Raw genomic sequence first — 16897 nt, 5'->3', positions numbered from 1 at the left:
CCGCGTCCCGAGCGCTGAGTTCCGCCGCCCCCCGCGCCGCTGGAGGGCGGTAGTTGCGGCGCCAGCCCCGTCTCGGGGCTGTCGCGCGCAGAAGCGGCCGTTGGGGGCGGGCCGGGCCGGGCCGGGCCGACTCCTCCCTCCGGCGGCGGCGGCATGTGGAGGCCGGCGCGCGCTGTAGCCCGGGGCCTGCGCGAGGCCGCGGGAGTCCGTGGGGCGCTCGTGGCGGGACCCGCCGCCGCCGCCTGCCGCCAGCCCGTGAGTAGCGAGCCGCGGGGCTCCCGCGTGACGCGGCTGGGGCGGGCAGAGCGGTGCCGGGCCCCGGCGTGCGCGTTGGGGGCAGGGAGCCGCTCTCCCTCCCCCGAGGCTCGCCCCTGGCGCCGCGGAAGGATTTGCCGGGAGAGGCTCCACGAGCTGTTTCAAGCCCCCTCGCTCCCGCTGTGGCCGAGCCCGAGACGGCCGAGCCCCCGTCCTGCCAGCAGGGTTGCGACCAGGCAGCACCGCAGGGCAGAGCTGGAGCTGTGGCGCTCCTCGCCCGCGCGAATGCAGAGCGCTGCGTGGGGGACACCGTGGCCCTTTTTTGGTGGTTGAGAGGTGGGGGAGGGTCAGGCTGTTGGACCTTAAAGGCTTTGTCGCTGTCTTGAAACCGGCCCTCTGTCCGCCGCACGAGTGAGCGGGAGTCAGGGTCGGAGGTTTCAGAGGAGCGGCCCTGTTCGTCTGTGTTCGCAAAAAGAAAAGGAGGACTTGTGGCACCCGGGAGACTAGCCCATTTATTGGAGCGTAAGCGTTCGTGAGCGACACCAGATGCAGCCGATGACGTGAGCTGGAGCCCGCGAAAGCTTATGCTCTAATAAATGGGTTACCTCCGACCCGAGAGACTAACAGCGTGCAGACCCAGCGGCCGAAAAAAGCGTTAGCGGGGGAGGTTGAGGAGGTGTCGCTGAAGTTCCCACCCCACCCCCCGCCGTTTGCATCGTTGGGAGGGAGGCTTTTCAACTCTTTTATCCTCGTCTTATTCCGTGATCTGCTGTAGTGGAGGCGCTTTATGAAATACACTCCAGCGTTGTCATGTCCCCGTGTTGGTGTGAGACAAGGAACGGGCGGCAGCACCCAGCAGTCCTCTGTACACAACTTGCTCCTTCAGTGACGCTCCGAAAACGGAGTCATCATAGTGTTCGGTGTGAGATGCGTTTCAGGCAATTTTCCAGTGGAGTGAAGCCCACAGACATCACCTCCAAAACTGAATACTTTGTCTGTCGAGGGGGCATTTCCCCAACAATTCAAACCAATTTTCAAACCAATTAACAGCGTTCAGAGACCTCCAGTTAACAGAACTATTCTAGGCGTAAGAGCCTTGTCTGTGGTGTGGGACCAAAAGATTTGAACTGGTTTGAATTTTTTGCTAAATTTCCCCAGCGTAAAAATGGCCTGATAAGCCAGTCTTCAGTAGAGACAACATGGGGTGGTTGCTCAGTATTCAGCATACTTTGGTGGTGGTCTCAGCTTGTCTGGAGACAGGCGGCATGGTGACTGTAATCCCCAACATGAAATTGTGAAGATTAGTTTGGAGAATTAGAATATTTCTGTTAGTGTGCTGCCACTTAATGCAAGTTTCTAGCTTTCTTTTACATAGCTTATTTATAGGCTTTCTAGTGTAGTATCTGAGCACTTTAGAAATAATTAATATGTACCTGCAACACCCCATTTTACAGGTGTGAAATTGAAACCGTGATTAAGACCAACATTTTCAAAAGTAACAGCTAATTTTGGAAAAAAAGAAAAGGAGTACTTGTGGCACCTTAGAGACTAACAAATTTATTAGAGCATAAGCTTTCGTGAGCTACAGCTGATGAAGTGAGCTGTAGCTCACGAAAGCTTATGCTCTAATAAATTTGTTAGTCTCTAAGGTGCCACAAGTACTCCTTTTCTTTTTGAGAATACAGACTAACACGGCTGCTACTCTGAAGCTAATTTTGGGTACTCACCTTGAGACGTGTAGGACTTAATTTTCAAGGGTGATGAATACCTATGGCTCTCATTGATTTCAACTAGGGTTGTGGATGCTCGGCACTGGCCATAATCAGACTCCAAGTGCATGAACTCAGGCGCACCAAATTAGTGGACGCTTTTGAAAGTGAGTTGTCCAGGGTTGCTTAGGAAGTCTGTGACAAACCAAGGAATAGAACTCGGATCTCCTGTTTTCTAGTCTAGTGCCTTAAACACAACACCATTTTCCCTCTTACTAAATCATAGTAAAAGGCCAGAGTGTCCTAAACATGCATTTCTGACTCAAGAATATTGATAGATAGTTTTTGCTGCTTTGTTGGTCCTGTAAGATAACAAATGAACTTTTAACTGGGGGGGGGGGGATTGACTTTGGGATTCTGTTTCTTAAATATGACAAAAATTGACATTTTGTACCATAAGTGTTAACAAAAGTAAATTTAACTTATTTTTAGGATTCTCATCTGCAACAATTAGACCATGTTCTAAAGGTTAAAAACAGAAGTGTTCAGTTTATTGATTTAAGAAATGCAGGAACTTTGAATAACAAAAGGTAAGTTTTATTTTGAATTATTTTTATGAGAATTCTGACAGTTGCATACAGATTCCAGAGAAATCATCTGTAGATGTGGCAGCCCTGAAAATTAATAGTGTGATTGTTGATATGAGGTAGGGGGAAAGGCTAGTCTTGTGGGTAAGGAAAGGACTTGGAATTATCACTTCTGAATTCTATTTCTAGGTTTGCCATAGATTTCCTGTGTGAATTTGGGAAATCACTTAACCTCTCATGGGCCGTAATTTTCCCATCTGTAAGGTAGAATAAATGATTCCCCACTGTACCTCAGATAAGTGGCATGAGACACTCTTGAATGAAAGATGCTATAGAAATTCAAAGTATTAAGTAACTTTGCAGTATTTTATGGTAACTGTAATTATTTTGTGTTGCCACATTTGTTTGCTACTGAAAACATTTCACTGAATTGCGTATTATTATAAATATACATACACAATACCCTGATGCGCAAACTAGGTTAAAGCGCACCACGGAGATGGATTCAAAATTAATATTTTTTCTGTGAAGAGAGCTAGGTTTCCAGGTCTGCAGCTGCCTCCATTTTTCTGTTGGTAAAGTGGAGGTGTTGAGAGGTTTACCTAATATTTGTAACATGCTTTGAGATTCTTCGAAGAAAACTACAGTAGAAATGCATATTTATTATTTTATTGGAATGAATGGGGACTTCCAAAAGAGGAAGTCCCTTACTGTATATAGACAGGATGTGTCTGAATGTTGACATCTTTACATCTTTGTTTATATATACAGTTGCTGTTTCCTGTATAATATGTGTCTATAAACAACATACTGTATGTTTATAAATATAAATTATTTAGATTTACCTTAAAGATTAAACAGTACTTGCATGGACAGAGTACTTCTGCAACAATGTTGTATTTTAAAATCTAGAGGTCTGTCTTCAGTAACATTCTGGGCACAGAAGTAACTGGGGAAAGAAACATACTTAGTCCAATTAGCTGTCTATAATCTCAAGTTTTAAAATTCCACCTCAAAGGTGCTTTGTGGCATATGGCAATTTGTGACAAATCACCTCCTTCAGTTGCATGTGATTATCTCATATTATAACATGTTCCCAAGATGATGATGATCTTATTTTGTATTTGTTGTGGGAAAGAGTTTCATGCTAAAGTAATACTTATTTTCTCCTAGTAATCTCAGATTTGTTTACGTGTCTCTGCAGTTCTTTAGATGAGACTACTTATGAAAAACTTGCTGAAGAAACGCTGGACTCATTAGCAGACTTCTTTGAAGATCTAGCAGACAAGCCTTTTACACCTGAAGATTATGATGTCTCCTTTGGGGTATATTTTACAGTTTCTGTCCTAGCTGTAATTATTGTAGGGTTTTTCCTTGAGGGAAATATCTTCATTCAACTAGTCTTTAATGCAAAAGTTTAAGAAGCATATTTCATTTATTTATTCAGTGTGAACTATTTGAAAATCAAGTTTTTAAATTTGATTTTACTCATTGAGAGAGTGGCAGCTTTTTTGATGGAAAAATATATAATACACTGTTTTAAGATTTAAAGAATTGTAATAGTATTTAAATGATGAAGATATTTTTATGAAAGTTAAACCATTATTACATGAGGCTGGAAATTGGTTTCCGGTCTCTGATACTGGTGTTAGACATGTCACTTTTGAATTATCTTGGTGAAAGTGACAGCTGTAGCTAAAAAATTATTTTCAAATACATATCAGTTTATTTACAGTTAGTGGAATCAATCAAATTGTATGCTGCTGTGCTCTGCTTGATTTGAGGAGAATAAAATCTAACCCAGATCACTGGCTGCAACATAGCTTCTGCACTACTCCGGTCTCTGGACTGGAATAATAGTTGCTTCCTGTTTATATCCCCATATGGAAGTTCCCAACTATTGGCTCCACCAGATCAGGATTTAGGTGCATATAAACGGGCAGCTGGAGCTTCTGCTGCTTGTGTTCTGTGTATAGAGGCCTTTAATCTTCAGAGCTGTCCAACTGTCACCTTTTCTGAGCATTACATTCACTCTTTATCTCACAGAAGTACATATACAATGGGAAAATAATACCTTAGCCTCTTTTTGCATTTGGCAAAACTGATAAGTACTTGATCTGGTCAAATATTCAATTAATATTTTACCTGCAACTTTTCCAATAAATAATAGCAATGTATTATTCACTGCTAGTGTTTTGAATAGATCTTGAAAGGCTGTGATTATTAGCCTTCCAAGATCTAGTCAATATAAAGAATATTTTGAAAACTAAATAGAAAAAATATCACCAAAAAGTTTTTGTTTTTTCTTTAGATTAAGTATTTTTGATATGCTTCCTGACTTGAATTGCCTTTCTCTCCAGTAACTTTTCAATGTAGTGTTTTTGACATGTACTTACTGAAAGGTTTGGAGGATTTTTATTTACATCAATCTTAATATGTACACTTTTCAGAGTAGCAGCCGTGTTAGTCTGTATTTGCAAAAAGAAAAGGAGTGCTTGTGGCACCTTAGAGACTAACAAATTTATTAGAGCATAAGCTTTCGTGAGCTACAGAAGTGAGCTGTAGCTTACGAAAGCTTATACTCAAATAAATTTGTTAGTCTCTAAGGTGCCACAAGCACTCCTTTTCTTTTTGCGAATATGTACACTATGACTGTTTGGATTCAAATTATGAAAAGACTAGTAATATGACAAGCCACAGGGTGGCATGCTTAGAAAAGAACTGGCAGAGTTGTAATATCTTTTGACCTTTTAAATTTCTCCATTCAGTTAATATGTGAATTGCTGGAAAAAGTCTCCCTGGAGAGTAATCTTGATAGCAGAAATTATGAATGTCCATAACAGCATGCAATAGTTTCATACTAGCTATGCACAAAAATGAAAAATTAATATTCAAATTTTGTTTACATTAACTTTTAAAAAAGGTTTTAAAATGTATTTTCCAAAGTTTCATGAATAGTACAGAATGAATGTGTGAATGTTTTAATACTAGGGTTTGAAGATAATCTTCCCTTAATTTACAATGTGAAAGCAAAGATCATCTCTTTTATGTCTGACACATCCATTAGGGCTTCTGATTTTAGCTTTTAACCTATTAAAGTATCCTGATACAAAAAAAGATGTTTATCCATTAAACACTGGAAAAACACCAGAAATGATTACTTGTATCTAAGAGCTTGTCTACAAGGAGCAGTAATGCAGACTGCAGGAGTATGATTTCTAAAGCACACTAATGTGTTGTACATTAATTGATCCATGTAGACCCTGCTGGCACACACTGAAGGCTTCCTACTGCATTATAACATAGTGCTGTTTGCAACAGTACTACATTAAAGTGCACTAGGGACCATTACGAAGAGATTACTGATTACCATATATACTACTGTAATGAGTAATGTCATAGTATATGTTGTTTATTTACAGTATCTAGAAATAGAGCCTCCAAAGCCCCCAATTTTTGGACATCTACATACAATTAAAAAAATGTTAAAAATAAAACCCCAAAAATGAAATTAATAAACCGCGAAAAACAGAAGCCCCATAATGTAAGTGTTGATGTAGTGTTCTTATTAGATCAGTTGAGCCCTATTTGATATTCATATATTTTAACATACAGCATGCATTATGGGATAATGCTGAACACTTGTGTATAGCTGTGAATATTAGCTAATAGAATATACTAACACATTTGTGCAAATATTTAATTGGAATAATTTATAGCATTCAAAGCTCTCCAAGGTACCCTTGTTTTACCTGTTTCATTTCATGCTGTTCTTAGAACACCGGGAAATAGTAAGGAGTGAGCTCACAATGAGACTGGGAATAGATTAGTTTTAGTCCTCGTGTCACATTAGGCTAAAGCATTACCTAGTTAAAATAAAATAACTGGCAGGGAAATCAGATGACTCAGTATTAATTAGCACCACCAGAGGCTTTTATTCATTTGCACTTCTTTTTCCCCTATACCATAGAGAATAATCAGACAACCTTTGTTTCTTTACTGAACTCGGACAGTTGCGGGGCTGGGCTTTAGATTAACACATCACTTGTGAGATGTCAGTAATCAAAAGGATTGGCTGATGTTGCAGAGGACATAGCTTTTGCTATGAAATGGTGTTGAACTTTCAGTAGCTACTCGGTCACAAGGTAAAATGCTGTTGAAATTTCAAAACAAATTGTTACTTACAGGAAAATTAAAACAGATCTAGCAGTTTTCTTCTGGATCAGAAAAAGGTAATGCAGGATCACGAAAGGTGCTGACAAAGTGTGGGCTGCAGTGCACTTGGGGAGGCTGTGGGGAAAAAGAAATGTGCAGCTATCCTAATACCTGAAGTAGCCCCACAGTACATAATCTACAATACTGCTATTTTTTACCTAAGTTTAATTCAGGTCACTCTCAGGTGTACTCAGTCCAAGTGGTATCTGTCTTATACCCTTAAAATTAGGACTTTCTAAAAGAGTTATAATTGCCCTCCAAAATTCCCTTCTGAAAACGTCCGGCTAATGTAAATCTTCATGGTATAATTCAGAGATGGAAGGAAGGCAGAACAAAGGAAAGAAATGCTCCGTTGGAAAAAGTTCTATAATTGACATAAGTGAATCAAAAAACCTCAGATAGTTAGAAGTGGAACATTCCTGAGGTATAATCCAGGATCTGGGCACTTCATCACAAGTTATGTGGGAATGTACTTGTTCCACTCATTTGGAGACCATATACGGTTACAGGGAAAAAAAAAAAAAAAGTAAAGTAAACCTGGATAGCTCAGAGATTCAGTAATGGGACATGGAGCCTCTTGCCTCTGGCCACCTGTTTTAATCGGTTTCAGATTGTTAGTGAACTAAAATAGTTGCTTTCTGCTAGCTGTTGAATGTTCTCTGTGAAATGAATGGATGGTCTCAATCCAGTTGCTAATGGACTGAATGCCCACTTCACAGTTGAGCAGTAATTAGTGCATATGCTGGCAGTCTCAGAAGAGAGAGGTCAAAGCTCACTGGAGTATTATTTATTTGAGTCCTAACATTGTGGATGGTGCTATATCAACACACAAGTCCAGATCAGGAGAGCTTAGAGTCTAGATCAGACACAAATGATCTATGTTTCACCATGAAGACTGACAACTTTTCATATCTAATGGTGGTTCCACTGGTCATCAGTGAGGCAGAATGGCATAGCAGATTGTGGAGGATTTGAATTTCCAGTGATGTTGCTTTTTCAGATATCTCACAAATTGCTGTTTTGATCTTTATATCTACAGTGCTTTATTATAGAAGAAAAATCATAATTCTTATTAAGTAATGGTGCATCGATACTCCTCCCTTCCCTCCTCCCCCCCCTTATGCTTTAGAATGGAGTTTTAACAGCTAAACTAGGTGGAGACATGGGAACCTATGTAATCAACAGGCAGACACCGAACAAGCAGATTTGGCTGTCCTCTCCTACTAGGTAAGTAATTATCTGTATGCTAGGAACTGTCTGAAAATTCAGAGATGAATTAAAAGCCTGCCTGCTAGCCCCATGGAGACTATTTAATGCCCATATCACATATTTTATGCATTTTCTCGAAACATACACTCAATAGGATTTTCCCTTGAGGTATGATAACTAGTTGCTGTTTATACTTCAGGTGGTGACTGACAGAAACGGACAGGCTGACCCACAAACTAGTGCAGTAAAATGTATCATGGAATAAAATGTGTTCATTTTTTAAATGTCCAGTTTTCACAAGCACTAGGCTACAATTATGTTAATATTTGTAGAAGACTAAACAGCTGTGACAAAAGAACTGTCAGGAAGAGAAATGAGATTGTGTTATGGTCTAACATTATTCTTTATGGATTCACCCTGTAAGCCTGTGTATGGGTTTCTTGTTTTGTTCGTGCGCATGTTTTCTACAGCTTAACCGAGAGATGTTTTTATCAATTTTGGGCAGTTCTTAATGTGGAAGTCTTGATTGCTGTGTCCTCTGCCTTGTCTTCTACGCCAGTTTGATCCATTCCAGGTTTTGCAGTTGGTTCTGACTGGGAGTGAGATGTACAGAATGTGTTCAAAGAATGCCATGAGTGGCCTCACCAAAAGTTTACAGTGAAATCTGCTACTCTCCCAGGAGCAGACTGAGGTAGTCTTTCATCTCTGGCATTGTTGATGGATGGTCTAGCTAAAAAGGAAAGACAAAGCATAAAGATTCACTGTACGTATGCAGGTAGATTTCTTAGAGGTCATTCAAATAGAACAACTAACTATAAAATCAGGAGTGGATCAAGCTATTGTGCAGTAGGATTAACATTTTTAAAAGTGAAATTTTAGAGAATCATTTTATTTTAAATAGTCTGCCTAACTAATTAAAATACTCTTTAGTGATTTGCCTTCCAGCCTGCTGTCACTGTTTTTGGTGTACACTTAGTTGGTGTACAGCAGTGACTCTCAATCTTTCCAGACTTACTGTACCCCTTTTGGGAGTCTGATTTGCCTTGTGTACCCCAAGGTTCACCTCACTTAAAAACTACTAGCTTACAAAATCAGACATAAAAATACAAAGGTGTCACAGCACACTATTACTGAAAAATTGCTTGCTTACTTATTTTTACCATATACATTATAAAATACAGAAACAGAAATATTGTACTTAAATTTCAGTGTATAGTATATAGAGCAGTATAAACAAGTCATTGTCTGTATGAAATTTTAGTTAGTACTGACTTCGCTAGTGTTTTTTATGTAGCTTATTGTAAAATTAGGCAAATATCTAGATGAATTGATGTACCCCCTGGAAGACTTTTGAGTACCCCCCAGGGTTACACGTACTCCGGTTGAGAACCACTGGTGTATATTTATATTAGGTAAACCATTGTAGCTTATTGTTAATCCCTCTCTCCTCCCCGAATCTTGTTTGTTTAAATAAACAAGATATTGCATTTCAAAGGTTTTTATCGTGGAAAGGCAATAGGCAAGAAATCAAACAATCCTTTTTATTTATGTCTAGACACTTGCAGACAGTGCCTCAGAATCCAAGTTATGCATAAGATTTTTTTTTTTTTTTTTTAAACCTCAAGCATAAAACACAGGTTCAGGTTCTATTTACATCCGTATCTGGAGATTAAGAAGTCAGAGAGTTTATATTGTATTCGGATCTATTTAACTTTTATGAGCCAATGCTAGCTGAGTGAAGAAGTGCATGTTCCTGAGTAACAGATTTGTGGAAAATACAAGTAGTAGTTTTCATCTTCAATGTGTTCAAGGGGTCATAGAATCGTAGAATATCAGGGTTGGAAGGGACCTCTGGAGGTCATCTAGTCCAATCCCTTGCTCAAAACAGGACCAATGCCCAATTTTTTCCCCCTCAGGGACTGAACTCACAACCCTGGGTCTAGCAAGCCAATACTCAAACCACTGAGCTATCCCCCCCCCCCCCCCGAAAAAAAATTAAGTCATTGCTGCATCATAGAATATCAGGGTTGGAAGGGACCTCAGGAGATCATCTAGTCCAACCCCCTGCTCAAAGCAGGGCCAATGCCCAATTTTTTTTGCCCCAGATCCCTAAATGGCCCCCTCAAGGATTGAATTCACAACCCTGGGTTTAGCAGGTCAGTGCTCAAACCACTGAGCTATCCCTCCCCTATTGAAGAAAGGAACACACGACACCCCCCCCTCCCCCCCAAGTAGGGTCTGCTAAAAGCTTCTGACCCTGAGAGAATTTTTCATCTGTCTATTTGTCTAAGAAATCTCTTTCCCTTGTAAAGGTTTGGCTTTATGCTTCATCTGTTTATGGCAGTATGGCAAACATTTGTGTGTTTCCTGCAAGAAAACACTACATGTTTACTTAGTTTTCCAATTCCTGCTAAGAGATTTTGTAACTTTTATATGCAGACATGTACTGTAACTAATGCTAATAACATCTGTGTCCTGGATGTGATGTGCTATAGAGTGTGTCATAAATATAAAGGGAAGGGTAACCACCTTTCTATATACAGAACTATAAAATCCGTCCTGGCCAGAGGCAAAATCCTTTCACCTGTAAAGGATTAAGAAGCTAGGATAACCTTGCTGGCACCTGACCAAAATGACCAACGAGGAGACAAGTTACTTTCAAAGCTAGAGGGGGGGACAAAGGATCTGTCTGTTTGATGCTTTTGCCGGGAACAGGTCAGGAATGCTCTTCAGAACTTCTGTTAAGTTACAGGTTTCAGAGTAGCAGCCGTGTTAGTCTGTATTCGCAAAAAGAAAAGGAGTACTTGTGGCACCTTAGAGACTAACAAATTTATTAGAGCATAAGCTTTCGTGAGCTACAGCTCACTTCATCGGATGCATCCGATGAAGTGAGCTGTAGCTCACGAAAGCTTATGCTCTAATAAATTTGTTAGTCTCTAAGGTGCCACAAGTACTCCTTTTCTTTCTGTTAAGTTAGTAAGTAATCTAGCTAGAAATGCGTTAGATTTCCTTTTGTTTAAATGGCTGGTAAATAAGCTGTGCTGCATGGAATGTATATTCCTGTTTTTGTGTCTTTTTGTAACTTAAGGTTTTGCCTAGAGGGATTCTCTGTTTTGCATCTGATTACCCTGTAAGATATTTACCATCCTGATTTTACAGAGGTGATTCTTTTACTTTTTCTTTAATTTAAAATTCTTTTTTTTTAAGATCCTGATTGCTTTTTCATTGTTCTTAAGATCCAAGGGTTTGGGTCTGTGTTCACCTAGGCAAATTGGTGAGGATTTTTATCAAGCCTTCCCCAGGAAAGGGGGTGTAGGACTTGGGGGGATATTTTGGGTGGAATACATCTCCAAGTGGGCTTTTTCCCTGTTCTTTGTTTGCCATGCTTGGTGGTGGCAGCATAGGGCTCAAGGACAAGGCAAAGTTTGTACCTTGAGGAAGTTTTTAACCTAAGCTGGTAAGAATAAGCTTAGGGGGTTTTTCATGCAGGTCCCCACATCTGTATTCTAGAGTTCAGAGTGAGGAAGGAACCTTGACAGAGTGGGAGAATCAAGCAGTGCTGCTAATGATAAACAGCATTAGAATATTGTGGTGTTTACTACCTTAGCATAATAAATGTAAAATCGTTGAGTGTTAATGACCACTTTAGCAACAACGCTGTGTGTGTGAGTGTGAGAGAGAGAGAGAGAGAGAGAGAGAGAGAGACAAGAAAAGGAAACTACTATTGAATTTCTGTAGCTCCAGGCTGCTGTGCTTTGTTACACACATGCAGGTGAACTAAGGCTGCATTTATATGGCAATATACAATCGGCACATTCAAAAGAAGGTGTGCCACCTGCACGTAGTTTCTCTTTTGTGCAGCTCCATTAATTAAAGCTTTTAAACATTGCAAAATGTCTTTAACAAATGGGGCCTAATTATTTTGGTTGTCAAGATCTTCTACTGCTTTATAAAAAGGTATTCATAGTCTTGTGTGAGAAACGCACTTACTATATAGACGCTTGGCATTTTGTTAGAATTCAAAAGATTCTTAAAATTAAAAGGTAGTAAATGGTTGTACAGCATTTTTAAAATGTAAAGCACTCTGCATGTTTATTATTTTATATTTGTTAAATAATAGGACAATGATTTGATATTGAAATTTCAAAACAGTTCACATAATTCATCAAAATATTTTGTTTTACTCAAGTTGCCCTAAACCGTATCCCATTCTTACTTTTTGTAGGCTGTCTCCACTTCCAGAATTGCACGTTATAGTAAAAAGTTACTACTTTTTGCAAAGGCCACACCAGTGAGAAACAACATAATAAAATAACTGGAGCACATAATCCTGACTCAAAACAACCATCAGCTCACATGCAGCCGAAAAGATGTTCCTTTAAAATCCTAGTCATTTTGACTTACCTTTATGTGTGTTCTTAATATTTTTAGTTCATGCCCTGAAGGTTATTCATTGTGATACTGTGAATAATTTAAATATTGAGGTGTCAGATTTGGTTTTTTTGTTAGTTTTTAGACACGGCAGCCTGGCATCAGTGTACAGGACAGCCTGTCTTCTAGCAGAGTTTGTACTAGAATCACCTCTAATCCCAAGGCAATTTGACCTAGAAATATGAGTTCAGAGATAAGAGTTTTCAAGACTTCCTTGTATTTCATTCTCTGCAGACATTTTTATTCTTTTGTCTCCTTCCTTTCTTACTACTTCACCAAATGTCAACACAGAAATCTGTCTTCCATGGAGGGCAAGTCAAAACTGCCTTCATTAAAAATAAATACTTTTTAAAGAGCCTTGTAATCATTCTTCCCATTTTCCAGGTATGCAACTGAGGCAAAGACAAATAAGCCTGCCTAAACTTGGTGGCTGAGTGTGGAAGATAGAATCCAGGTCACCTTACTCTCCCCTTACTGTATTTGTTGTGGGAGTGAAACATCTCATGACACCAGGAACTCCAAATTGCTTTCGGATATAGATCTACATGGCAGATTAATTTTTATTTAGTAATTTAATCCTATTGTGTTTAACTTGAGAGAGAAAATATTCTTTACTCTGTGCAGTGAAGCATTTTGGACATTTGCACATTATATCGTGTTGGAATTAATTCTTTATATTAATACAGCAGTTTACAAACAACTCTTATAACACCCTTCGGAGCTAGGTATTATTACCACTGTTACAGAATGTGGAGAAGGTAAATCAAGTGAAGGAGAGAAGGACCTTAATGGCCTAGATTCAGTGAAGTGTATAAGCAAAAGTACTCCTCACTGAAGTCCATAGGACTATTTGCATGCATGTAAATTAAAACATGTTTAAGTGCTTTGCTGGATTTAGGCCTTAATGATTTCTTCAAGGCCACATGTTGGAACCAGTTTTAGAGTTGGAATTAGAATTTGGTGATGATTGGCTTCTAGTCCATCGTGAGATCATGAGCCACACACCTGTTTCTTGCTAAATATTGTTTTACTTCTGGCTGCTTTCTTTAACTTAGTCATTCAAATCCTCCTGGTGTTTGTTTGGGGATGGCTGAAATTTCAGAAATGTTTGACCTATGCTCATACAGTATACATGTTCTGTTTTCTAGTGGGCCCAAACGTTACGACTGGACTGGAAGAAACTGGGTGTATTCTCATGATGGAGTATCTCTTCATGAACTACTAGCAGTGGAACTCTCTGCAGCATTAAAAACTAAAATAGACTTATCTCCTTTAGTATACTCTGGAAAAGGTGATACTTGATCATTGTCTCCCTCAAAGAAATCAAAAGACTTTGGCCTGTTGCCCCTCTTTGGTGTATAGTTCCTAAGGTTAGCACCTTGTTCTACTTTTGTTTCAACTTCACTATGTTGTGTAACAATAATGTGAACATAATATATTTTTCTTAGCTCTTCGTGTTTGTGTTTATATGGATTTTTTTTTTGTGTGTCTGCATCCAAAATTCATAGCTAAGAGTATAGTATTAAACACTGGTTGTCCCAGCCCACATTCTTACTGGTTGGTTGGTGATTCATCAGTAGTGCACAGATGGGATCTCATGATTAAAGAAAACTGCTACTCGCCTTGGGTCATATTAAGGAACCCTTATCCAGGTTCCATTGAAATCAATTAGATGAACTGGGAGGAGTAAGGTAATAGTCTATGTAAGAGCCTATTGTGTTTAAAAGAAAATAAGGTAAGGGAAAATGTTTTTCTTTTCTATAACCGGTGTAATAGGGATTTTCTTCTTAAAATATCACAGGATTTAATCTGAAATTCACATTTCTGCCTTTGCTCCTTCAGACTTATCCTTTTAAGATAAGCTTCCAGCTACCAATTCTGCTATCAGCAAGGGTCCAAATGGTTTGTGGAGCTGAAAAAAATACTTGATTTAGTTTAAATGTCTAATGATACATTCATAGTTGTAGAGAAAAGGTTATAAATTCCTTTCTCTATTCCTTTTGTTATGAGTATCTTCATAGAGTAAGCATACATTGCATAAATATATAACTCTTTAATATTATTATTATTATTATTTATTATTAAGCAAAGCAAAGATTTTCTGTTCCAATAGCAATAAGCCATGCCAAGTTTTGCATTGACATAGCTCATGCTGCACTTCTCATGTAGTTGAAGTGAGGCACAAGACCAAAGGCAAAGTGACAACGCAAGGCTCACACTGATGCAAACCCTGTTGTTATTGCTACATTCTTAAGACTGAGAAGCTGGAGTCTTCTGACTAGCTGAGAAATAAAAGAAATGAGGACAAAAATAGGTGATTCACTCTAGGTATTACACCAAATAACTTGTTAAAAAAAAAAAGTGACATGCAAACATGTGACACTATAAAATTTGCCTTACTATAACATTGCCATTATTTCTTTTCAAAAATTGTATATAAAAAGGGAGCCCAATTTGCTGTCACGTTTGAAAGACTGAGCCACATTTATGTATGTTTTTGTTTTTAGCATTACATTAAGAGAGGCCTGGTACCGATTTTGAAATACAACATTTTTTTGGTTTCTGAGTTCCCCAGAAAACTTCCTTGTGTTTAGAATGATATGACTGCTTGGTTGGCTAATACTGTTATTCATAATTGATGTGATGTGTCATTGAAAGATATCTAATAAATATACAGTATTCTTTGGTGGTATTGTCCATTATTTAGGATTAAAATGCAATTCTTGATACCAACTCTTGCCTGCTATTAATTAAAATATGAAATAACATCTCATTGGAGCCAGTTCTGGATTAGATTATCTGTGCTGTGTATGTGTATCTTTCAGCCAGAGGAAAAAGGGAGTCAGTCACCTAAAACCTTAACTGCTAAATTACTTCTGAAATCAAGGAAATATAATGAGTGCTACCAGTATGAGTTGGTGAGACCAAAACACACCACTAAGCAAAGCAGAGATAAAACTAGAACAGATAAAACTGATTGGGGGTTGGGGGTGACACCTCATTTACAGCAAATGGAAATTTGAGATGTAGCTGTTTAAATTTCACTCCTCAACAACTCACAAAGCTAGATTTAGTCAGATGTGTGTTGACATTAGTGGTATGTTCACACAGCATTTTGGAGACCACAAGAGCAAGCCTCCAAGCTGGGTGACAGACTTGAGCTAGTTGGGCCCATGCTGGCACTGTAAAAATAGCTGTATAGACAGCATTTTGAAGTTGCAGCTCAGGCTGGAGCTCAGGCTCTGAAGCTTAGGTTGGGCATACAACTATGCTTTACATGGATGCTACAAGTACACTGGTCCAGCACAAAACCCTTGGGGAAGAGTGTTTCCAGTGCAGGACTACAGTTGTAGAAAATCTTACTAATGGATGTTAGAATTTGACCAACCATGCAAGTGCTAATCTAAGAGCTGGCTCCATTAATGACCACTTCTCAGGCCCAACTAATAATTGGGAAGACCGGAGAAGTAGTAGTAGAAGGAAAAAAACAAAAGAACCCAAACATGCTAAAGGGAAAACTGTCTAAGAAAATTGCCATTTCAGGCACAGTTGGTACTATCTCTAATTATTGAATAGTGTTTAGATAACATAGTGGCACTAATAGATAATTGATATAAGCTATGCAGCTGCCTTTAAAAATGGCTCACCTAACTTGTTAAACGGATTAGGGGCTTTCAGAGCTGTTGATGAATGGAACTGAAGTTATATAAATGCAAAGTGATTACTTCTGCAGTAGTTGCCCTTACAGTACTGACAACCGTTATCTTACAGATTCGTTCCTTATGTAAGGATGAGATATTTCTCCACAGGCAGTTTTCTCCTTGAACACCTTGATCAGACACGCAGATTGTCTTGATCTTTTTAGTTTCTTAAACTTTTTTGTTTATTGTACAGATTCTGCTCAAAATTTGGACATTGAGGGTGGATTTTTCAAAAGAGCTTAGTACTGTTGGCCTAACATTTGCTCTCACTGATGGCAATGGGAGTTTTACCATTGGCAGAGATAGGTTAATGGGGAACACTTTTCAAAATTCCTCCTTTAAAATGCTACGTAGGCCTGAAATTCAGTGTTTTCCTTATTTTATTACATGCATGATCACTGTGCTGATTGTACTCAAGCTCTTAGGTATTTCAATAACAAAGGTTTTAATTAAACTGCGGGAGCTGGGGACTGCCAGATAGCTATGAGAACCAGAGTTTAATCTCCAGGTACAACATGATTCAGACAGCAAAAATCAAATTGTGCCTTGATGCATCATATTGTAAGTTCTCTGGGCAGAGGTTCTGTCGTTCTCTGTGCTTTGTGCTTTGTATAGTGTCTATCACAAAGGGGGCCCTGATCATAAATAAATATAAAAGAGAGTGCCAGATTGCTACAACCTCTGATCTATCCCTCTGCACTAAGGCCACAATGTGTTTACACAGTTGATGAGTACTATTACCATGAGGATAGGTACTAAAGCTCCTCTTGTCTCTTGCTCACTTTGCTTC

General features: G+C 39.1%; 1 protein-coding gene across 1 annotated transcript; it reads left to right on the top strand.

Moving 5' to 3' along the window:
* Window positions 1–80: 80 nt before the first annotated feature.
* FXN (frataxin) lies at window positions 81–15088 on the top strand. The gene is made up of 5 exons (XM_038403288.2): window positions 81–255; window positions 2457–2554; window positions 3756–3876; window positions 7896–7993; window positions 13555–15088. The coding sequence occupies exons 1-5, from the start codon at window positions 154–156 to the stop codon at window positions 13706–13708; spliced, it is 573 nt and encodes a 190-aa protein (XP_038259216.1). The 5' UTR covers window positions 81–153; the 3' UTR covers window positions 13709–15088.
* The last annotated feature ends 1809 nt before the right edge of the window (window positions 15089–16897 follow it).

The sequence above is a fragment of the Dermochelys coriacea genome, chromosome 5, assembly GCF_009764565.3.
Source record: "Dermochelys coriacea isolate rDerCor1 chromosome 5, rDerCor1.pri.v4, whole genome shotgun sequence".
NCBI lineage: Eukaryota > Metazoa > Chordata > Testudines > Dermochelyidae > Dermochelys > Dermochelys coriacea.
This window is presented reverse-complemented; position numbering and strand designations above follow the sequence as displayed.

Coding starts and splice junctions, on each gene's coding strand:
- FXN (XM_038403288.2), top strand. CDS start 154: ATGTGGAGGCCGGCGCGCGCTGTAGCCCGGGGCCTGCGCGAGGCCGCG. Junction 256..2,456: donor CCGCCGCCTGCCGCCAGCCC/GTGAGTAGCGAG, acceptor ACTTATTTTTAG/GATTCTCATCTGCAACAATT. Junction 2,555..3,755: donor GGAACTTTGAATAACAAAAG/GTAAGTTTTATT, acceptor GTGTCTCTGCAG/TTCTTTAGATGAGACTACTT.